Below are 24,601 nucleotides of genomic sequence, written 5' to 3'. Positions count from 1 at the left end.
GGCATAGCCGCGAACCCTACGCAGTGCCTCACGGAGCCCTACACCATAGCCTGTCACGCACCTCTCCCAAAATGTAACTACGCGTCGCGGCAATGCAGACCACAACAACTGTGATTGGTCCGTTTGGTAGCATCGCATTTCCTCCTACGCTGCAATAGCTTCCCATTGGGCGGCTGAAGGGCAGGGAAGGAACTCTGGCTGCAATGCTTTCCATAAAGTTTTACAGACCTCCGAAATTATGGAGGACACATTTCGCTTTTACGAAAAAAGATGCTCACTTTAAACTTGTTTACCCCAAGAAAGACTACCATGACCATGAAGCCTTGCACGGGCAGGTGTGTATGCATGTGTGACGTGCCCGAATTGCAGAGCGACGCAGACACACCAATGCGCAAGTATCAATGCTCACAACGCGCGTAGGCCACTTGCGTAAGTTACGGTGTCTATTTAACGCAGAAGTATAAATCAGCCTTAAGGGAGAATCCATCTATAACTGAGATGCGGAAGAATTTCTTCTAGAGTCACAGAAATGAGCTTTTCAGCCCACTTCGTCCATTCCGACTGTGATGTCTTTGCTAATCAGAGGCTTGATTTCTATGTTCCTTTGGAAGTCCTTGCCACACAGAACCACAGGCTAGAGTCCTTGGTTATACCTAAATCAGAGGTAGATTCAAGCTTTATGGGGAGAGGACAAGATACTGGGGTTGGGGAATGTGGAATCGATCAATCCTACTGAATGTTGGAGTAGGATTGAGGGGAAGAATGGCCTTCTCCTGCTGCTGTTTCCTATTGCTTTATGATTGAACATCACATGTAATTTGAAGGCAAGTACTATTTGTTAAAGTTAAACATGTGGAATGATGAAGATATGGAAGTCAAGTTAGCTAAAGTCAACTGGCAGATCATACAATGGGTTTAGTCAGTTGAAATCCAATGGCAAGCAATTGAGATGTCTCTCTCCCAGGGTAGGTTTAAGGTGAGGGGGAAAAGATTTAAAAAGGATTGAGGGGAACCTTTCTTCACAAAGAGGGTGATTAGTATATAGAACAAGCTGCCAGAAGAAGTGGTTGAGGCAGTTACAATCGTAGAATTTAAGCATCACTAGGGTAGGTACCTGAAGGAGCAAAGCTTGTTGGAATGTGGATCAAATGCAGAAAACCGGAACTAGCTGGGTGGGCTGTGTGGAGGTTGCACTGTTCTGTGACATCTTTCAGAACACGCAGACCAGACATATTCAAATGAGAAAGCAAAATTCCAAGAGCTAATGCACCACCCACGGTTAACGCAAAACATTTGATCGCATCAGGCTTAAAAGAATGAAATTGCATAAAAATTAGTGGCAGATCAGAAGACTGGCAACAAGTCAAAAGATAACAAAAATGGCTAAAGTTAAACAAGGAAGTAACAGAATAGAATTCAAAGCCAGAAAAGCATTAACAAGAGTTGCTGTAGATATTTTAAAGCATTAGTAGGATTAGGCCTCAAATGTGAATCTTGGGAGGGTGATTAATAAAGGAAACCAAGGTGCTGGTGGATGAACTGCACAAGTATTTTATATTCACTGTTCCCAGGATAGCTGTAAATCAGGAATAGGAAGTGAGAGAAATTTAAGGGATATATGTAGGATAAGGCTTTTCTTGACTGAGCATGGTAGGTATCTGTAACGTGCTGCCAAAGTTGTTGGTGGTGGAAGCAAATCGTGGGGCATTTAGGCAGGCACATGAACGTGCGAGGAATGGAGGGATATGGATCACATGTAGGCAGATAAGCTTATCTTGGGCCGGTGTCGACAGGGACATTGTGGGCTCAGGCCCTGCTCCTGTGCAGTACTGTTCTACAAGGGATTGACAAACCTCCAAGTTGTCAATGATACCAAAGGCATTAGAGGGGAAGTTGGAATTAGTTGCTTAGGGAACTTGAAGCAAAGCTTTAACATAGTCCTTTCCTCGAATCAACTAATGGCAAATCCACCTGTGGATGCTGCAGCACTAGCAGCTACTACTGTGTTGTGAAGTGTTAATTCTGTTCCACACCCAGGACTGCTCAACACCAACAATAAGTGTCTTGCACGCACCTTTCCACTTATGAACAATGCCCTGCAGCATTCACAAAAAGTTTAAAATCACTCTTGGGTGAAGTTACACTTCCTGTAATAAAAACTGCACCGTTTTCTTTTTGAAGCTGGAACTTTGAATGAGGCAAATCTGTTTCTCCATATGCTTGTGACTTTAATGAGGAAACTCGTCAGCAGCTCGGCACCTCACGCAGTCTGGCTTGTGTGTCAATGTCCAGGCCAAAATAACTCAGCAGGAATTCCCCAGTTTTTCCCCCTCCTTATCAAGCTGTAATCTCAAACCCTGGTCAGCTCCACACACTGCCAGCCAGGTGTCCTTGACCACATGTGTTCCTAATAATCTCAAAAATATTTGCATTTCCGCAACCTCAGAGTGTATGAAATCACTCACACAGCACTGCACCTCCATGCAAGAGGACCGCCTGAATCTCATTTTAAGCTCTCACTTCCCTGAACCAAAATAACATACACACTAACGCAAAAAGGGAAACTGGTGGAGAGCACAGTCGTACAGAGCATAGCTCTTGCTGTCACATAGCTCCACCGAACCAGGCAAGTGGAATCTGCCTGTTCTCCCTGCGAATATGCGGCTTTCCCTCGGATATTCCCGTTTGCTCCCGCTTCCCCAAAGACGTGTGGGTGTGTCAATTAATTGCAAGTGACAGGCGAATCAGGGGCACGCGAGAGGGAACCGGTCACTGGCATATGTGGAAGGATTGAGACAGATGGGAGTGCTCCGAAGCTGGCATGGACACAACGGGCCAAAGGATCTCATTCTGGATCAGAAGGAAGTGTGAAATATGAGAAAGATGAAAATGCTCAGCAGGGCCATTGCTGGAAGTAGAGCTGCTTTGTGTTGCTGCTCAGGAAGGAATGTGAGTCCACCTTTTCCCGACTCATCCACCATACAGCCCGGTCCGAAGTCCATGGCAGCAACTCCGTATCTCCTCCAGTGCTTTCTCCCTCCATCCTCTGGGAAGTGTCCATGCCAGTGTACATACTTGAATTTACCTCATTACAGGAACAAGGTGGAGGGATTGGAAAGGGCACTTACAAGGATTACTGGGATATTGCCCTGATTAGAAGGTATGAGGTACATGGAGAGGTTGGAGCATCAGAGATTGAGGAGTGATCTGATAGAAGTTTATAAGATTACAAGAGGCATAGACAGGGTGGATAGCCAGAATCATATTACCAGGGTAGAAATATCAAGTACTAGAGGACATGCACTTATAGTGAAGAGGAAAAGATTAAAGATGCATGTGGAAAGATTTTTTTTTAGAACACAGAGAATGGTGGGTGCTGGAATGCGCTGTCAGAGGTGGAAAGAGAACTGATAGAAGCATTTATGAGGCTTTTAGATAGACACGTGAATATGGAGAGTAAGGAAGGATATGGATCGCATGCAGGCAGAAATTAGTTTCATTTCACATCCTGCGGAGGCATTGTAGGCCAAAGAGCCTGTTCCCGTTCTACACTGCTCTATGTTCATGCAAGGGCAGGACTTGACTTGCTCCCATTCCCGGTGGCCCAGGGGCATCCCAACCACTACCTGTGCTGGGATCAGCTAGTCTAGCACAGACAGAAATAAACCCAGCACTGGCCATTGCCTGGTCTTCATACTCAGAATCAGGCTTAGTATCACTGGCATGTGTTGTGAAATTTGTTAACTTAGCAGCAGCAGTTCAATAAAATCCATAAAATAGACGAAATAAAACAAAATAAAAATAATAATTAATAACTTCATCAATTACAGTATACGTATGATGAATAGATTAAGAATCGTGCAAAAACACAAATAATATATATTAAAAAAGGGAGGTAGTGTTCACGGGATCAATGTCCATTTAGGAATTGGATGGCAGAGGGGAAGAAGTTGTTCCTGAATCGCTGAGTGTGTGCCTTCAGGCTTCTGTACCTCCTACCTGATGGTAACAGTGAGAAAAGGGCATGCCCTGGATGCTAAGGGTCCTTAATAATGGATGCTGCCTTTCTGAGACACCACTCGTTGAAGAAGTCCTGGGTGCTTTGTAGGCTAGTACCCAAGGTGGAACTGACTAAATTTACAACCCTCTGCAGCTTCTTTCAGTCCTGTGCAGTAGCCCCTCCCCTCGACAGTGATGCAGCCTGTCAGGATGCTCTCCACAGTACATATATAGAAGTTTTTGAGTGTTCTTGTTGACATACCAATCCTCTTCAAACTCCTAATGAAGTACAGACGCCGTCTTGCCTTCTTTATAGCTGCATTGATATGTTGGGACCAGGTTAGATCCTTAGAGACCTTTACCTACCAGACCATGTAGAATAGGTGTTAACTAATGTTACCTATAGTTTTAAAAAAGGTAGAGAAAGAGTAGGTTTTGATAGACTGCCAACACGATGTTCAAAAGATTTAACAACAGAGCATTTGCAGAACAGTGACAGGATCACAACATGAACTTACAAAAGGAAAATCACGCCTGACAAATCCTGTGACATTTTTTGAGGGCCTAATTACTAGAGTAGATGGGGATAAGTGAATAGCGGAGGTGAATTTTGTCTTTCAAAAGGTTATAGCAATGTTTCACAGAAGAGCATACAAATCTGATGCAAGGTTTCGAACAAAGAATGTCAGCCAGTCTTTTCCTCCGAGAGACGCTGCCTGACTTGCTGAGTTGCTCCAGCACATTGTTTGTTACTCCAAAACAGCATCGCGGAGTCGGGGGGGAAAGGTGTTAGCAGACAGGGAACAAACTGGAGGAATAAACAAGAGAAAACCTGCAGATGCTGGAAATCCGAGCAACACATACAAAATGCTGGAGGAACGCAGCAGGCCAGGCCAAAGGGTTTTAGCCCGAAACATCAAATGTACTCTTTTCCCAGATGCTGCCTGGCCTGCTGAGTTCCTCCAGTATTTTGTGTGTGGTGCTTGGAGGGTAATAAACAGGTGTTTTTCTGAGTGGCAGACAGACTGATGAGGTAGCACAGGGAATCAGTGGTGGGGACCAAGCAATTAACAGTACTCAGTAATGATTTAGATAACAGAATCACATGTATTATCTCCGAGGTTGCAGGCAATATAAAACTGGTGCAATCGTTAAATGTGAGATGCTCCAGTGTGACTTACACTGGGTGAGGGAGCAGACAGTTAAAGTACCCACTTTGGATACAAAAGGAAGAAGGTCAGATTGTTATTTGAGTGGTGAAAGACTGGGAAAGAAGAAGAGGCAAAACATCCTTACGCACTTGTCAATGAAAGTAAGCATGCAGATGTAGCAGATGATCAAAGAGTCAAATGGTACATTGATTGCGAGGCAATTGGGCAGAGGGGAAAGGACGTCTGGCTGTAGCTGTACAGAACCTTCATCGAATCACATCTGGAGTTGTGAGTACAGCTTTGGTCTCCTTGTCTGAGGTTCTAGCTACAGAGAGGGAACAACAAATTTCACTAGACTGGTTCCTGGGATTATTGCTCTGAGAGATGGGGCCAATTAGGCTCATAGTCACCAGACTCTGGAAGAATGAGAGGGAATATTCTAGAAACTTACAAAACTTCAACAGAACCAGATACAAGGAGGACGTTTTTAATGATAGCAAGGTCCAGGACCAGGAATATCTGAGGATAAGGGGTAAGCCACATAGATCGGATGTGAAAAATGCTCTTCATAGAGTCATTGAGTCGTAGAAAAGTACAGCATAGAAGCAGGCCCTTTGGCTCATCTAGTCTGTGCAAACCATTTAAACCATCTACTCCCATCAACCTGCACTGGGTCCATAGCCCACCACACCCCTACCATCGACGTAACTATCCAAACATCTCTTAAACGTTGAAAGCGAGCTCGCATGCACCACTTGTGCTGGCAACTCATTCCACTCAGAGGGCAGTGAACCTGTGGAACTCTCCGTCACAGAAAGCAGCTAAAGTCAGATCATTAAATAAAGGAGTTTGATATCGTTCTTGGTGCTTGAGGTGCTTAAGGCATGTAGAGAGAAATCAACAACAGGGTACTAAGCTTGGCAGATCATCTTTGATTACACTGAGCAGTGGAGCTTGCTTGAGAGGTCCCAGATCTCTATGTTCTTATACCTAGTAAAGTGCAGGATCTACTGGGTGAGAAGCAAAGCTAAGTGAGTTCCACCCCACCCCTTGTCGCCCCATATCTGAACTTGTACAGTAAGAGATGCTACAGACTCCAGAGCTTTACATGTCCCAGTTCCAGGGAAGGATCCCTGACCAGTACCATTGCCTCTTTTCTCTTTCCACAGCCGCTGTTTCACTGCTTGAGATTTTTCTAGCATTGCTATTTTGGTATTGCACATCCCCACTCCATATATACTACCTCACCACCTCCTCCTCCTCCTCTTCAACCTTTACACTTCCTAGTAATCCGTCTTTTCAACAAAGCTTACAGTCACATTAATCTCTCTGCTTTCAGTGCAACATCGGTTTTCTCTTTCTGCTGCTGTGAAGCAATAGGAAGATTTTCTGACTATGAGATGGTATTTCAATTCAAGTTCCTTTGTTAACATTCTTACCCAGAAGCCTTGCAACCACATTTCCCCTTGAGCTTTGTGCAGATTTTTCACCGTATGGTAGTCCTGAGCCCAAGTAAGAAAGGTACTGGAGTTTCATCACAGAAGCTTCTGTCTCCAGCCGTTCTAACCACTCTCACCAGCGACCACACAACATCAACACTCCATTGTCAGTTGGAAAGCAAAGAAACTCTTTGTTGATCAATTAGAGAAGTTTCTGGCAGTCAAGGAAAATGCCTAGTAGGGCCGAGTAGTTTCTCTTCTAGATTACTGGTTGCTGTGCAAGGTAGATTCATGTGCAATACCCAGGTTCACATCTTTACTGTTATGCTGTAGCCATTTTGTTTCGCAGTTCCGCAAGAGCAGTCTGTTCTGCTTCCAGCCTGTTTGGGTTATTGTTGAAGATAAGGGATGATGAGGAATGTGGGCCATCCAATTAGAAGAGTGGAACTGGAGGGAGGTTTTTGGTGAGGGGCACTAAGGTTGGTCTTGGGGCTTTTGCTCGGCGGGAGATGAAGAGAGAAGACGCGGGAGAAAACTGGTCGTAGGATTCGACCCGGTGCGGGACCGTGATTCAATGTAGCAAGGTGCCGAGATCGACTGGGGATCGGTGAAGTGTTGAGCTCCAACTTGTGCACATTTGACTGTTTAGTTAAATTGGGCCCTTTTCTTTACTAACCTTTTAGTTAAGATAAGATGCATAAACATAATTCCTTTAATCGTATGTAGTGCACTGTCTGTTATCTCCTGGCACTAAATTGTAACAGGGTAGCAAATTACACAGCAGTCACACAAACCAGGGTTTGGGGTAGGACGAGCCATTTCAATCTCATGGGTTTGGTGAGACCGGAGAGTGTCTTCCCAAGACTTACGCAGCCAAGGAAACCAGCGGGTTTCACGTGTTCCCTTCTTGGAGACTTCAGGACAATCTGCTGGATTAGTGAGCCCAGGGTCACTTCAGTCTTTGGTGTTACTTGTACATAAAGAGTTACAGCACTGCCTTAGTAACAGTAGTAAAACAAACTTCCTCAAATACGTTTGCCGCAAACCTTGAGCCTGTTAACATAGAATCACGTGTTGCATCTCATTTCTATAAGACCCTTTTGATATTTTGTATTAGTGTATGTTTACATTTGAGACCAATAACTATTTGTCAAAGTTCTGGGGTATTTTTCTCACCTCACGTGAACCCCTCTAAGTGTTACTTTGGTATAAGCCTGTAACATCAGTTAAGAATCAGCAGTTCAACATATCCTGTGTTTTACAGGCTTCCTCTTTCAGAAACTACCCAATTTATATCAGACGAACTGAAACAGGCTGCGTTCTGCACCTACAGCTGTCTCTCAGACCTGGAGGGCTTTCCAGTCCGTAACTTCAATATGACACAATTTTCAACACTTTAAGTTTTACCTTTCCCACCTCCCCCATTTTCCAATTCTCCCAACTCTTCCTGGAAAGATACTACCTTAGCCAAGTGGCCACTCTTGACCTCAAAAACTAGACACCAAATATCAGTAAACATTTTGTTTTCAGAGGCATCACAACTGACCTTGAGAACAACAAACTATCTGCTAGAGGAGTGCAGCAGGTCGAACAACATTGGTGGGGCAAAAGGAATTGTCAACCAACGCACGGTTTTGACCCCATAGGTCAACAGTTCCTTCCCTGCCCCCCCCCCAAAAAAATGCTGCTCGACCAGTTGAGTTTCTCCAGTAGATTGTTGCTTCAAAGAGCAGAATCTGCAGTTCTTGCCTCTTCATTACTGGACTCTATGCTGTCATGGCACCTTTAGCCAGAGTCAGCATTTCAACAGGAACTCTGAAATCAGAAGCCTCAATGGTGCAATATGCCCAATTACTCACATTGCGATGGCTCACAGGATCATAGTGAGGTACAGTATGGAAAAAGGCCCTGCAACCCACCAAATCTGTATCAAATTGTTTACACAAATCCTACCCTAACCCATTCTATTCTCCTTACATTCCCATCAATTCTCTTTGGATCCTACCGCTCATCCACATACTCGGGGTAATTCACAGTGGCCAATTAACTTACGGACTAGATATTTTTCAGGACGTAAGAGGAAACCGCAAAGTCACAGAGAGACAGTGTCCAAGGTCAGGACTGAATCCAGGCTACCAGATCTGTGTGGCAGTAGCTCTACCAGCAGGGCCATTGTTTTGTCCTTCAGACAAGTCCGATTACAACCCAAGCCTCAGGCGGTTCAAAAGTTCAAAGTAAAATTTATTAGCAGAGTACATACATGTCATCACAACAACCCTGAGATTCTTTTTCCTGCAGGCATACTTAGCAAATCTATAGAACAGTGACTGTAAATAGGATCAATGAACAACAAACTGAAAATGCAAATATATGTAAATAGCAATAAATAACAAGAGCATGAAATAACAAGATAAAGAGTCCTTAATGTGAGACCATCATTTGTGGGAACACCAGAGATAAAAATCAAGAGCCTGGTGGTTGAGGGATAGTAACTGTTCTTGAAACTGGTGGCATGAATCCTGAGGCACTTTATACCTCCTACCTGATGGCAGCAGTGGGATAAGAGCATGGCCTGGGTCTACAAGGGATATTTACAATTTGAAACACTTCTTATCTCCCCAGATCTTCGTTTCTCTCTTTCCCCCTCACAACCTTCATGCCTTGTATTTTACTGATCACATCATTAGAGGATAGTTATTCGGGCATAAACAGCCAGAGGCACAGGTTCAAGTCTGTTAAACTTAACATTAAATTTAAGTAATTTGACATATCTGCAGGTTAAAAGAAGAGATGGTCTCAGTAAAAGTAACCAAGAAACCACTGTACTAGATTGTGAAGAAAAGCTGTCTACTTAATTGTTGCCCTCCAGAAAAGGAAATCCACCAACCCTATCTCACCTGCTCCTTCTATAATTCCAAACCCACCAAGGTGTTTGAATCTGAACTTCTGAACTAACTCCTGAGATGAGGCCAGTTATTAATGGACAATGTACCCTGGATTTGCCAATGCCATCTACATCCCTCCGGTTCTGATAGGGCTTTGGTGAGACTGCACCCAGAATTCAATGTACTGGTCTAGCCTCCCTACCCAACGGGTAAACCAGCAACAGAGGGAGGGAAATGAAAGTTCACTGGATTGATTCCTGGGATGCGAGATTGCCCTATTAGGAGAAATTAATGGGCTGCATCCTTTTGATACAGAGATAATGAAATGTAGTTGCAGTGAAGTATACAATGCTTGTAGTTTTGACAAAGCCAATTTTTTCTGTAGCTGGGGTGTACAGACCTAGGGTTCAAAACACAGAATCTATGAGCAACAGGAGTAGAAATTTCCTCACACACTGATGTTTTAGCTGCCATGTCCTGGTAGGCAATCTATTTGTTTTTGTGCGAGGGAGAAGTTGGGGGCGGGGAGTGTTGAGGTTTGTGAACTTTGTTCCTTTTTCTTTTTTGTGTGGGAGGTGGGCCTCAATGACTTCCATGGTTTTTCTGTATTTTACAGTTACCTGGAGAAGACGAATCTCAGAGTTGTATTCTATGCACATACTTTGATAATAAAATGGACCTTTGAACCTTTGAATTGCAATTTTCTCTGCAAGTTGCACAGAAAGCTCAACTGGCTATGTATATTCAAGACGGTGATTGATATATTTTTGGCAATTTACTTGGAAACATCCAATCCAGTCTGGCTAACTATCACCCAATGAATCCATGCTCAATCACCAGCAGTGTGATCCAGTGGCACTTTCTCACTGGTGACCTCCTCACTGAAGACCAGCACAGTCCCACTCCTCAAAGCAACCTTAGTCCAAACATACACCAAAGAGGTGAAATCCAGAGATGAGATGAGAGTGACTGCCTTTGATATCAAGGCAGCATTTGTCCAAATGTAGTATCAAGGAGCACTGGTAATACTGAAGTTAGTGGTCATCAAATTGAAAATAATTATAGTACTGTGCAAAAGTCTTAGGGGCACATGTAAATAAATTCAGTAAAACGAAGATGTTTTCAAAATAATGAAGAGAAAAGTTTCTAAGAATCAAAAAAACCATAGACAGCAGTAAGCAGTAATAAAAAAGTAATATCAAATGAATATTTGGCGTGACTACCCTTTGCCTTTAAAACTGCATCAATTCTCTGTTGAAGAGTTTTATAAGAAAATTGCCTGGCAGATTGTTCTAAGCATCTTGGAGACCTTACCACAGTTTTTCTGCAGACTTTGGCTGTCTTGCTTGCTTCTGTCTCTCCAGGTAATCCCAGACAGCCTCAATGATGCTGAGATCAGGGCTCTGTGGAGGCCATACCATCTGAAACCATATAAAAAGTCTAGGATGCCCAAGACTTTTGCACAGTACTGTATATTTCTCACAGAAGAGGATGGTTTTGTTTGTTGGATGTCAACCATCCCTGGCTCAGAACATTAATATGTCCCGATGTCTGACTGAACACTCTCCAATTTCTTGGATGAGTACAGCTCCAACAACATTCAAGCATCTCTACGCCATCCAGGGATAAATAACTGACACAGAGTCCTCCATCCTGAACATTCATTCTCTCTGTCTCTGAGATACAGTGGCATGCCATCTCCCGAATGCACTGCATTTACTCACGGAGGTAACACCGACAGCACCTCTCACACCTGTAGTCCCAAACTGAAGGATAAGTGTGAAGGTGCATACACATAGGTGCATTTATGTGGTTTCCCGCCTTCCCACCCTGTACATACCTTCCTGAATTGGAAATTTATCAATGGCCATTCATTGTTGCTGCATCCAAATCCTGGAATTTCATTCCCAACAGCACAATGGGAGCACCTTCACCATATGGACTGCTGCCACTCAAGAAAGCACTGACCATCACCTTCTCAAAGGCAATTAAGGATGAGCAATAAATGTTGGCCTTAGCCGCAACTCCCAAACCCTGAATAATGAATAAATAAAGGTACAAACATCCCCTATCAACAAAATACAAGTGACTACATGTTACCATTTAAAATTACTTCCAAAATAATTCTAGTAAATCTCCCCAGACCTTCTGAGGTCTAAATTATACATGAATCAAGTGTTTCATTATTTCCACCCCACCCTTGAAAAAGACAAACATTTCATTTCAATCATTTTCCCCTTAGTTCACATATTATTCTTCCTTCCATTGATAAGACTCCTCAACCTCTTCACTCCCATAATTTCTGAGTTATCATAATATTGAGACTACTTTGATCTTTTGTTCCCTCAAAAATATAAATTAAATTCCTCATTGTTTCTAAAACTGGAACAGTTTTGTGTACCCATTTAATTTATCAAAGTCCCTTTCTACTTCCCTAGGCTTCAGTCAACTTAGCACAAGTGTATTTGTATTTCCCAGTCATGGATAAACATAGTGGAAAACTAAAACCCAAAAACTGATCCATTAAGACACCATTTGTTACATACTGACAATTGACAAAACACCTACCAGTTACTCCATCTGCTACATCCTAACCATCCTCTTACCGAGCTTATGGTTGGTTTCAAGTCCATGCACTACTTTACAACAGCATCACTCAGATACCTTTCAGAATCATTGGTTAATATTCTCATTCTTATCTAACCTTCCCCTTATTTTCCAATGGTAATCCCCAGCTTATGCTCTTAGCATTATTTAATTGATCAGTCTAAGTAATTTTTCACTGGTTAATCTATTAAAACTGATAGATTTGCAGTCTTTTTGGGTTACCTTACCTATATATTTGGTTTCTCCTAAACTAGTCAAGCCTTTCTTTGTAAATCCCAATCTTTGTATATAATAATAAATCATCACTCTAGGTCAATAACTCTCATTTATTCCAAAATAGGATTCCCACAAACATATTCAGTGATTGAAATGTGGTCTAATAGTATGTTGTAAAGATAGAACGTGTCCTTAAGCCTTGGTAGAGTAAGCTTATCAATGGACCAGTGGTCTAGAACCTGTAGGACAGCTTCATTGTAAATATTATTCCAGTGCTGTATAGACCGATGCCTACTCACATCATCAGCTTATCCGTCAATGAGTAAGAGGGTGATCAAAGTTACCAAGTATCGGACTGACCTGGGACTACCTGGTCCACCTGATACCCGGTGGCACGGTAGCGAAACGGTTTGTGTAACACAATTACAATGCCAGTGAATACCACTGCTGTCTGTGAGGAGTTTGTAGGTTCTCCCTGTAACCGCGTGGGGAGTCCCCAGCTGCCCCGGTTTCCTCCCACATTCCAAAGATGTATGGGTTAATATGTCACATGGGCTCAGGATAGCATACAATAGGTGGGTTGCTAGGCGATGTAAGCTTGTTAGGCTGGAAGGACCTGATTCTATGCTGTATTTCGAAATAAATATCAAAACAGCATCACCCATTACACAGCTACAACTACAAAATGTGTAGCTATTGATCCTGAAAGTTCAGGTCTCAAAAAGGAAGCTCTGAACCTTATCCTGGGAGCAAATAACTGGGACTCCCAGATTTCATCCCAAATCTTCTCACAGTTACATGGTCTCCAACAAGGTGGGAAAAGGAAAATTTACTATCCTCAACTTTCCTGGTTCAGGGAAGGGAAATATTTGTTGGGGGTCCCTATGAGACTGGTCAATTTCAAGTTCTAAACTTACTCTCAGATATGGTTTCTTCCACAGCTTCTGTAAAGGAGTCTGGCTCATCTTCGCATGAGAGTTGCCTCCACCGACTCCAGTCTGCAAACAAGGCCTGCAGTTCTGGAGTTTCCACTGCACCACAAAACAGCACAATCACTTTGTGCACTGGTCTCAGTATCTTGTGCAGTCCACGCTCCTGCCCATAGAGAACGATCCAGTCCAAGAACTGAGGTGATAGGACAACCAAGAGGCATTTACACTTATTAAAATGATTGTGATCCCGGCTTGTAAACAAGGTGTCCTCACTTATTGAAAAGGGCAGAACCTCCAAGTGATGGCTTGATGTGAGCAAGTTGGCAAGGTAGTCAGTCCACTGGCTTGCATCTTCTGTGTTAAGAATCACCACATCAGGTTTGATCATTTGGCCTGAAAGAGAAATTAATTGGTTAGAATTATTTTTACATTTTTAAACCATTCCCATTCATTGATGCCAACAGACACCCGCCTGTTTCAACCAACCTTCCAATAACACATCCTAATACCACCCCACCCATCACACTACCCTCATCCTCCACCGCCCCACCATCCTCTCTCACATGATCTTGCACACAGACAGTGTCAATGAGCAAAAAGGAGGAAGAGAAACATTATGAGGATGAGGAGAAAAGTGGCTGTGACGCTGGGCAAGGAGGGGAATGGGTCACTATCCTGTGACAGAACATTGGGCCATCCTGATTTTCTCCACTTTCACATCCCAGGGGCACTGCTGCACGTACCACACTCTCAAGTGAAGACATGACTACCTCCCACGTACTGTACCCAAGGATCAGCTCAATTTTTTAGACTGGAAGAATGAAAATCAATCCACAGAACATCAAATTTTTGATCATGCTTTGAAATCGTCACTTTCATTTTGCTTGCAAACTTCCAGGAGTAACGGGGTAAATCTGTAAATTTCTTCAGATGCTGAGTTAGGATATTCATTAATAGTTGGGTTTAATCCAGTATATTCTCGATTACTATTGCACATGCTAACATTAAAGAGATTGCTTTTTGCAATAAAAGGGCACGATACAAGTTTCTTGTTCTGAATTCTCCCTCTATCGTGCCTTTCTCCTCAGTGAATACAGTTGGGATACTTGAGCAACACAGAAAAAAGTATCTGGCTTTTGCCATTTCCTTTCCAGTTCTGATAAAGGGCTGGCACATCAGCCTGAATTGTCGACTGTTTGGTCGCCTCCATAGATGTCGCCTGACTTGCTGAGTTCCTCCAGTGTTTTTGTGTGTCCTATACGCGTGATGTTCTGATTTCAGTCCATGTGCATCCCAACAGTTGTGCCATGTGCTATGACATTTGATTCACTGCTGTACCAGACACTTGTGTTAATTAGGAGTTCGTATTCTTGGCCCGTCACCCCTACTGGGACCTAGGCCACTGACAGCAGCTCGTCAGAGCGCTCTGTCCTAGGCCAGTCTTTCAAGCTGTCCCCAGGTATGGCCCATCTTACACCCTCTAGGTGAAGGTCCTTCCTCTCCCAGGAATGAGGTCTTTGAAGCTTCTGTAGCTCTGGGTTTTGATGGGATGGGATTGCTAGCTCCATGCTCAACTCTCCTCCTTTCGCAGCCGGGCATGGACTGTCCATGGTGGCATTTAATTGGGAGTTACCACCCTTATAAAAAGTCAGAGCTGTGCAACACAGAAACAAGTCCTTTGGCCCGTGCCTTCTGTTCGACCCTTCTAAACTAATCCCACTTAACTACATTCGGACCAAGATTCCAGACACCCCATTTTAGACACCCTAATCTTGGAAACATTAAGCACTCCCCCACTTAGAACCATAGAACATAGAACATTACAGCACAGAAACAGGTCTTTTGGCCCTTCTTGGCTGGGCCGAACCATTTTTCTACCTCATCCCACTGACCTGCACCTGAACCATATCCCTCCATACACCTCTCATCCATGTACCTGTCCAAGTTTTTCTTAAATGTTAAAAGTGAGCCCGCATTTACCACTTCATCTGACAGCTCATTCCACACTCCCACCACTCTATTTGTAAAGAAGCCGCCTCTAATGTTCCCTTTAAACTTTTCCCCCTTCATCCTTAACCCATGTCCTCTGGTTTTTTCTCCCCCAGCCTCAGTGGAAAAAGCCTGCTTGCATTCACTCTATCTATACCCACCATAATTTTATATACCTCTGTCAAATCTCCCCTCATTCTTCTACACTCCAGGGAATAAAGTCCTAACCTATTCAACCTTTCCTGAAGCTCAGGTGCTCCAGAACATGACTGACCCTTGTTCTGAATTCTCCCTCTATCATGCCTTTCTCCTCAGTGAATACAGTTGAGATACTTGAGCAACACAGACAAAAGTATCTGGCTTTTGCCATTTCCTTTCCAGTTCTGATAAAGGGCTGGCACATCAGCCTGAATTGTCGACTGTTTGGTCGCCTCCATAGATGTCGCCTGACTTGCTGAGTTCCTCCAGTGTTTTTGTGTGTCCTACACACGTGATGTTCTGATTTCAGTTCCTGATGCCTGTCATACATTTCCTTTTTGCCTCTACATCAACCTCTCAACACCCCTTGTCATTCAGGATTCCATAAATCTTGCTGACTTTGCTTTTCATGTTGACCCTGGTCTCTCAGTATCTCTCTCTCCCCACTTCAGGTTACTGTAGACAAATGTCCAAAACTCCAAAAACATCATTCACAGCCCAAACATGTGTCCCAACCCAAACCATCACTCAGCAGTGATTCCAACAGATTAGCCTGTGAAATCAAATTGGAATCAACCTCAACTCAAACTAACGTGGATGTGGATCACTCGGGACAATATGAACACAGTTTTCTTCTGGCTGCAAGTTCAGAAATATGCGTGCAAAACAAATCTCGCTCCAAATTGAGCTGACAGTAGAAGTGCTGACAGTCTCAAACTATGCAAAAGACTTCTTGATTTTCTGTCCTCACCAGTCAATGTCATTTTTTTTCAGAAAACAAAATTAATTAGAATAAAAACGCCATGTACATCTTACACATCTCTCTTGTCCTTTCTGACTATGTCTCCAAAAATTTAAATATTTCAGCTGTGAAGTTGCAGTAAGTTGTAAACTCAGCCAGTTCCAGCATGGGAAACAGCCTCCCCAGCATCCGGGACACCATCGAAAGGCAATGTCTCAACAATGTGGCATCGATCATTAAGGACCCCCATCACCCAGGCCATGCTCTTGCCTACCAACAAGGAGAAGGTGCAGGAGCCAGAAGACACACACTTAATGTTTCAGGAACAGCTTATTCCTCTCTGCCATCAGATATCTGAATGGACAATGAAACCTTCATTGGTATTTTCCCCCTCTCTATTCGCACTACTTATATAATTCACTTTTTAAATATATATTTATTGTAATTTATAGTTTTTATTAGTCTGTATTGCAATGTACAGCTGCTGCAAAACAACAAATTTCACAACATTTGCCAGTGATATTTAAACCTGATTCTGAAGGCCTCCTGAGATAGACCTGAGGTTAAACAGCAGTGTGGACCCACTGGTCAATTCAATCGAGGGATTGGTTTGGGAAAACGGAAAAGCCCTGGTGCTACGTGAGACAATCTTATGTGCAACTGATGCTTCTGGGGACACATAGAGGCAACTTTACTCTTCTGTGAAATGCCTGACTCAAACATTTCTGCTGCATTTCATTGCTTCACCTTGGACAGCACAAAAGTAACTCGTATCTTGGTTATGAAATGCAGTCATTACCACAAATACTTCTGCAGGGATGAGTCTGTGACTAGTGATCAGAATTTCAGATAATGCCTCCTGAGGTGACAGTAACATGTAAGCATACTATTTTGGATGAAAGTAACGTGACCCAGTGTTCTGACATCACGGTATACAAGAGCACACACACACACACACAAATAGAGATAAAGCTTAGTAAACCACAGCTTTTTTGAGAGATGAGAATAAAACGGCAAGCTGACTCCTTCGAGGGGAACGTCTGCAGGTGTTGGAGCCTAGCTTCTTGACCAGATCAGAGGAAATTTTATGCTGGTGATAATCTAACGTCTTTATATAGCCTGATTAGAAATGTGAATATCCATTCACACAATCCAGCCCATCTAAAGATTGCCAACGTGCACATGCTGCCCAGCACTGTAAATGATTATTAGAATCAGGTTTATTATCACCGGCGTGTGACGTAAAATTGTTAACTTAGCAGCAGCAGTTCAATGGAATAAATAATCTAGCAGAGAAAAAAATATATATAAACAAGTAAATCAATTACGTATATTGAATAGAATTTTAAAAAACGTACAAAAACAGAAATACTGTATATTTTTTAAAAAAGTGAGGCATGAAACGTCGACTGCACCTCTTCCTACAGATGCTGCTTGGCCTGCTGCGTTCACCAGCAACTTTGATGTATGTTGCTTGAATTTCCAGCATCTGCAGAATTCCTGTTGTTTCCAAAGATTCAATGTCCATTTAGGAATTGGATGGCAGAGGGGAAGAAGCTGTTCCTGAATCGCTGAGTATGTGCCTCCTACCTGATGGTAACAGTGAGAAAAGGGCATGCCCTGGATACTGGAGGTCCTTAATAATGGGCACTGCCTTTCTGAGACACTGCTCCCTGAAGATGTCCTGGGTACTTTGTAGGCTAGTGCCCAAGATGGAGCTGACTAGATTTACAACCTTCTGCAGCTTTATTCGGTCCTGTGCAGTAGCCCCTCCATACCAGACAGTGATGCAGCCTGTCTGAATGCTCTCCATGGTACAACTATAGAAGTTTTTGACCGTATTTGCTGACATACCAAATCTCTTCAAACTCCTAATAAAGTATAGTTGCTGTCTTGCCTTCTTTATAACTACATCGATATGTTGGGACCAGGTTAGATCCTCAGAGATCTTGACATCCAAGAATTTGAAGCTGCTAACTCTCTCCACTTCTGATCCCTCCTTGAGAATTGGTATGTGTTCCTTCGACTTACCCTTCCTGAAGTCCACAATCAGCTCTTTCATCTTACTGACATTGAGTGCCAGGTTGTTGCTGCAGTTGGCATATCTCACTCCTCTACGCCCTCTCGTCACCACCTGAGATTCTACCAACAGTGGTTGTATCATCAGCAAATTTATAGATGGTATCTGAGCTATGCTTAGCCACACAGTCATGTGTATATAGAGATTAGAGCAGTGGGCTAAGCACAGAGCCCTGAGGTGCACCAGTGTTGATTGTCAGCGAGGAGGAGATGTTATCATCAATCCGCACAGATTGTGGTCTTCCAGTTAGGAAGTCGAGGATCCAATTGCAGAGGGAGGTACAGAGGCCCAAGTTCTGCAATTTCTCAATCAGGATTGTGGGAATGATGGTATTAAATGCTGAGCTATAGTCGATGAACAGCATCCTGACGTAGGTGTTTGTGTTGTTCAGGTGGTCTAAAGTTGTGTGGGGAGCCATTGAGATTGTGTCTGCCGTTGACCTATTGTGGCAATAGGCAAATTGCAGTGGGTCCAGGTCCTTGCTGAGGAAGCATTTCATCACTGTTGATATGATTGCTACCGGGTGATAGTCATTAAGGCAGCCCATATTATTCTTCTTAGGCACTGGTATAATTGTTGCCTTTTTGAAGCAAGTGGGGACTTCTGCCCATAGCAGTGAGTGGCTTTAATGTTAAAATCTATCATTGTCATACTGGTGTGCATTCATTTTGCATTAGTAAATAAAACTTACTGCCTTTATTGACATTGTAACATGTTGAATCATTACAAACAGTAAAAGAGAGCATTGTTTTTATATCGCAGTTCCTGAACGTGATTTGTGATGTTCACAAAACATATTTGTGACCAACACAAAACACAAGTGAGACCTAAAACACAAAGACCCTTTCAGGAGAAATAACAGCTACCAAATGGACCATTAAAAAAATTCTGGCTCACGTCTTCAATCTCAAGTTAAAATTATAGATTTTAAAATAGAACAGCACAGTACCAGAACAGGTCCTTCAGTGCAGAATGTGTGTGCCAAAAACAGTGCCAAATTAAACAAAAATTTCATCTACCTGTGTATGATGTACAGCTCTCCATTCCCTGCATGATAATGTTCCTGTCTAAAAGCCTCAACGCAAGATTGTTTATTGTGAATCCTCAGTACACAAGTGCAAAGGAGAACAGAATGATTGTTACTCTGGATCCACTGCAGCATGAAGGACAGAATAGAAAAGGATAATATATACAAATATAAAAGCATTCCTAGAAAACACAAGTAACATTGAGTGTGACAGTATATACATAAGATTAGCTTATGTACATGGACTGATTGTATGGACATAAAATGACACTAGGTGCAGGAGTATCTAGATAGATAGATAGATATACTTTATTGATCCCGAGGGAAATTGGGTTTCGTTACAGCTGCACCAACCAAGAATAGAGCATAAATACAGCAATACAAAAACCACAATCAAACAACAAAATGCAAACAATGCCAGATGGAAATAAGCCAGGACCAGCCTATTGGCTCAGGGTGTCTGACCCTCCACGAGAGGAGCTGCAGAGTTCAATGGTCACCGGCAGGCACAACCTCCCATTACACCCAGTGTTGTATCTCGGTGGAATATGGCCGGAGTCCAACAGGAAAAAGTTCAATATCAGGTCTACAAACACGTTCCTCGATTGTAATATGACCCGGATTGCACCATCTGTTGTTAACCAGAACAGTAAGCACCCAACTCCTTTACGCTTACCGCTCTCAGTGCACTTCTGGTCAGCCCAAACGGTCTGGAAGCCCTCCATGGAAAAGTTTTAGTCGGGTATGTCCTCGTGCAGCCCCATTTCAGTAAAACACATAACATTGCACTCCCGAAAGAATAAATCAAGGAAGGTAGTGCACCCGTGGCTGACAAGAGAAATTAGGGATAGTATCAATTCCAAAGAAGTAGCATACAAATTAGCCAGAGAAAGTGGCTCACCTGAGGACTGGGAGAAATTCAGAGTTCAGCAGAGGAGGACAAAGGGCTTAATTAGGAAGGGGAAAAAAGATTATGAGAGAAAACTGGCAGAGAACATAAAAACGGACTGTAAAAGCTTTTATAGATATGTAAAAAGGAAAAGACTGATAAAGACAAATGTAGGTCCCCTGCAGACGGAAACAGGTGAATTGATTATGGGGAGCAAGGACATGGCAGACCAATTGAATAATTACTCTGGTTCTGTCTTCACTAAGGAGGACATAAATAATCTTCCAGAAATAGTAAGGGACAGAGGGTCCAGTGAGATGGAGGAACTGAGTGAAATACATGTTAGTAGGGAAGTGGTGTTAGGTAAATTGAAGGGATTGAAGGCAGATAAATCCCCAGGGCCAGATGGTCTGCATCCCAGAGTGCTTAAGGAAGTAGCCCAAGAAATAGTGGATGCATTAGTGATAATTTTTCAAAACTCGTTAGATTCTGGACTAGTTCCTGAGGATTGGAGGGTGGCTAATGTAACCCCACTTTTTAAAAAAGGAGGGAGAGAGAAACTGGGGAATTATAGGCCGGTTAGCCTAACGTCGGTGGTGGGGAAACTGCTGGAGTCAGTTATCAAGGATGTGATAACAGCACATTTGGAAAGCGGTGAAATCATCGGACAAAGTCAGCATGGATTTGTGAAAGGAAAATCATGTCTGACGAATCTCATAGAATTTTTTGAGGATGTAACTAGTAGAGTGGATAGGGGAGAACCAGTGGATGTGGTATATTTGGATTTTCAAAAGGCTTTTGACAAGGTCCCACACAGGAGATTAGTGTGCAAACTTAAAGCACACGGTATTGGGGGTAAGGTATTGGTGTGGGTGGAGAATTGGTTAGCAGACAGGAAGCAAAGAGTGGGAATAAACGGGACCTTTTCAGAATGGCAGGCGGTGACTAGTGGGGTACCGCAAGGCTCAGTGCTGGGACCCCAGTTGTTTACAATATATATTAATGACTTGGATGAGGGAATTAAATGCAGCATCTCCAAGTTTGCGGATGACACGAAGCTGGGTGGCAGTGTTAGCAGTGAGGAGGATGCTAAGAGGATGCAGGGTGACTTGGATAGGTTGGGTGAGTGGACAAACTCATGGCAGATGCAATTTAATGTGGATAAATGTGAAGTTATCCACTTTGGTGGCAAAAATAGGAAAACAGATTATTATCTGAATGGTGGCCGATTAGGAAAAGGGGAGGTGCAACGAGACCTGGGTGTCATTATACACCAGTCATTGAAAGTGGGCATGCAGGTACAGCAGGCGGTGAAAAAGGCAAACGGTATGCTGGCATTTATAGCGAGAGGATTCGAGTACAGGAGCAGGGAGGTACTACTGCAGTTGTACAAGGCCTTGGTGAGACCACACCTGGAGTATTGTGTGCAGTTTTGGTCCCCTAATCTGAGGAAAGACATCTTTGCCATAGAGGGAGTACAAAGAAGGTTCACCAGATTGAGTCCTGGGATGGCAGGTCTTTCATATGAAGAAAGACTGGATGAACTGGGCTTGTACTCGTTGGAATTTAGAAGATTGAGGGGGGATCTGATTGAAACGTATAAGATCCTAAAGGGATTGGACAGGCTAGATGCGGGAAGATTGTTCCCGATGTTGGGGAGGTCCAGAACGAGGGGTCACAGTTTGAGGATAGAGGGGAAGCCTTTTAGGACCGAGATTAGGAAAAACTTCTTCACACAGAGAGTGGTGAATCTGTGGAATTCTCTGCCACAGCAAACTGTTGAGGCCAGTTCATTGGCTATGTTTAAGAGGGAGTTAGATATGGCCCTTGTGGCTACAGGGGTCAGGGGGTATGGAGGGAAGGCTGGGTTCTGAGTTGGATGATCAGCCATGATCATAATAAATGGCGGTGCAGGCTCGAAGGGCCGAATGGCCTACTCCTGCACCTATTTTCTATGTTTCTATGTTTCTATGAAATGTTCTCTGACGCCTGGCTAGCGCCATCAACTCATCCATTTTATTAGCCACTGAACTCCTCTTCTCCATAAGTCTCTGTTGTCGCGTGCAGGTCCTCCTTCCTCGCCTTTGTGATCCCCCTCTGCATCCTCTGTGTGTTTTCCTCCAGATTTCAGCAGGGGTGTCCGCAGCTTTGTTCGCTAAACCGGCCGTCATAAGCACAATCAGCTGGTTCCCCCCCCCTTGTCTTTCTCCCTGGGCCTCCTGTCCCATGATCCTCTCATATCCCCTTTGCCAATCACCTGTCCAGCTCTTGGCTCCATCCCTCCCCCTCCTGTCTTCTCCTATCATTTTGGATCTCCATCTCTCACTAACTCTTCCTTAAGTTAGTCCTGACGAAGGGTCTCAGCCCGAAACGTCGACTGTACCTCTTCCTAGAGATGCTGCCTGGCCTGCTGCGTTCACCAGCAACTTTGATGTGTCCCGCTGAATGCAGACTGCCATTCAGTGTTAAGTGTGTATCATTTCACTAATCTTCAAAGGGCAGGGAAATCCTACCTGCTACGTACCTATCCCTACCTCAGTCAATATCCTGATATTGACTGGTGACCTGAAATAAAGTATCAAATAAACACAATTTCTATCTTTCTCTAAAAAACTTGCTTTGAAAGCTTTATTAGTCCGGTTTTATCGGGACCAGTTTCCAATCTGCCTGTCCCACTGCCAGCGATAATCTGAGGGTAAAGCTTAAAAGGGTTTGCCAAAACTGTTTTTGGATATTCTACTAATAGAGCGGGAGATCTTTTCTTTTACCTAAATAAGCTGCTGTTCGCTCACAGGCAAACTTTATACTGTAAACCTCGTCACCAACATATTCTAGTAAAATAATATACTAGCGATATTCTGATCTTAATCTTTAAATTAGACAAATAAAATGGTTCTAAACCAAGTTAAAACATGACTTAAAACCATTAACAAAAGCAATTTTTACTTCCTTATTTTAAAATAACCACTGCACTGTTCGCATATTAGGATCATTGATTCTTCCCCGTTTCAATTTACTGCTGACGGTTTAAGAGAAAAATTAATCGGGGAACATTTCCTTGACTCTCCAGTTTAAAACTATAATGTTCTCAAACTGGATTTCAGGGAAACCACTAATCGACATTTGCGCGAACACAACAACGGCCCCGAGCCACTCTTGGACAGAGGTCTATCGTTTTAATCGCACAATTTCCGCAATAGATCCAATCGACAGTGTACGTTGAAGTGTTAGAAATGTAAACGTTGTCCGCAAATACTTTAAAAGAACTTGTCAAAGTTGAAAATTATGACCAGAAAGTGCCAAAATATACGCCTAGATGTGCCACGATCCCAAGGTGTTTCACTTGCCCCATTAACTCAGCCGACGTGAGGTGACTCTCTGTGCACTTTCCGGGCAAACAGCTTACCCAACCGCGGTAGGGAGAGGGGTCAAGTTTGCTGAGCGCACTGAGTTAACACAGCGTTTAATTCAATAGACTATATGTTACGATCGTCCCGATACCGACGGTCTTGGTCGGGGCTAACTTGGACTGAGGTGTCCTGGGAATTCCGCCGGACTCATAGCTCCAGGACTGAGAGGGAGACAGACACACACACACACACACACACAAGCTCCGCGAGTCCACTAGGGCGGGGATGAGGCTGGAGGTGAAGCGGGTTACCTGAGGCTGACATCGTCCCGGCAGCGGCCGCTCTCACCCACCCAGCCCGACAGATGGGGCATCACACCGGGCCGACTCGGCAGCGCGGCCTGCGGTGTCCGGGGACTCGGTGGGGTACGGGACAGACCGCTTCTCTCCTCTCCGCCGCTTCTAAATCTAATTTCCTTCTCTGCTTCGCCGGAGCCGTCACTTCCTCAGCGGTGGCGGCGCTGTTCCCACGACCGCGTTCCTCCCCCGCTCCGGCTCCTCCCCCTCCGCGTCCCTCTACTCACCCTTCGTCCCTTCCTTCACCTCTAAGCTCGCATATCCGCCTCCTCCCCAATCCCCCTCTCATCCCCCCTCCTACCCCATCTATTCACCCTCAACCCCACACCCACACCAGAAACTATATTCCACACTTCACTAACTTGTGACTGGCCTATCAGGGTTCATTGCACTTTCTAATAGTTCAACTAAAGCATGTTTTTATTAACTTGCCAGGTGTCACTGGCATGGACAATATGCACTGCCTATGCCTTCAAAAACACGGCGGTGAGCCCCTTCCTCGAGCAAATCAGATCCTTATGGTGAAGGTGTCCACTCTCCCTCAACCCAGCAAAGAAGGACTGGTAAAGGGGGAACACGAGATGGTGGTGTTCACCTGCACTCTCTGGTGGTAGAGGCAGTGAATATCCCCACTTTCGACTCTCTATCAGAATTAGGTTTATTATCACTGACATATGTCATGAAATTTGTTGTTTTGTAGCAACAATACAGAGCAAGACATAAAAACTGCAATGAGTTACA

At 43.7% G+C, this 24,601-nt stretch overlaps 1 protein-coding gene across 4 annotated transcripts in view; it reads right to left on the bottom strand.

Annotated features, from left to right (window-relative positions):
* The window catches only part of pik3ap1 (phosphoinositide-3-kinase adaptor protein 1), a 152,825-nt gene extending 128,791 nt beyond the window's left edge, over positions 1–24,034 (bottom strand). For all 4 annotated transcript variants that reach the window (XM_063070789.1, XM_063070793.1, XM_063070790.1 and 1 more), the window contains exons 1-2: positions 23,816–24,034; positions 13,215–13,622 (exon numbers count right to left, since the gene is read on the bottom strand). In XM_063070789.1, the coding sequence (XP_062926859.1) occupies positions 13,215–13,622; positions 23,816–23,828 (421 nt within the window). In that variant the 5' untranslated portion in view covers positions 23,829–24,034. The remainder of the gene's footprint in view (positions 1–13,214; positions 13,623–23,815) is intronic.
* Between the last annotated feature and the right edge of the window lie 567 nt (positions 24,035–24,601).

Source organism: Mobula hypostoma, chromosome 18, assembly GCF_963921235.1.
Source record: "Mobula hypostoma chromosome 18, sMobHyp1.1, whole genome shotgun sequence".
Lineage (NCBI taxonomy): Eukaryota > Metazoa > Chordata > Chondrichthyes > Myliobatiformes > Myliobatidae > Mobula > Mobula hypostoma.
Note: the sequence above shows the minus strand (reverse complement) of the source record. Positions and strands in the feature narration are given on the sequence as shown.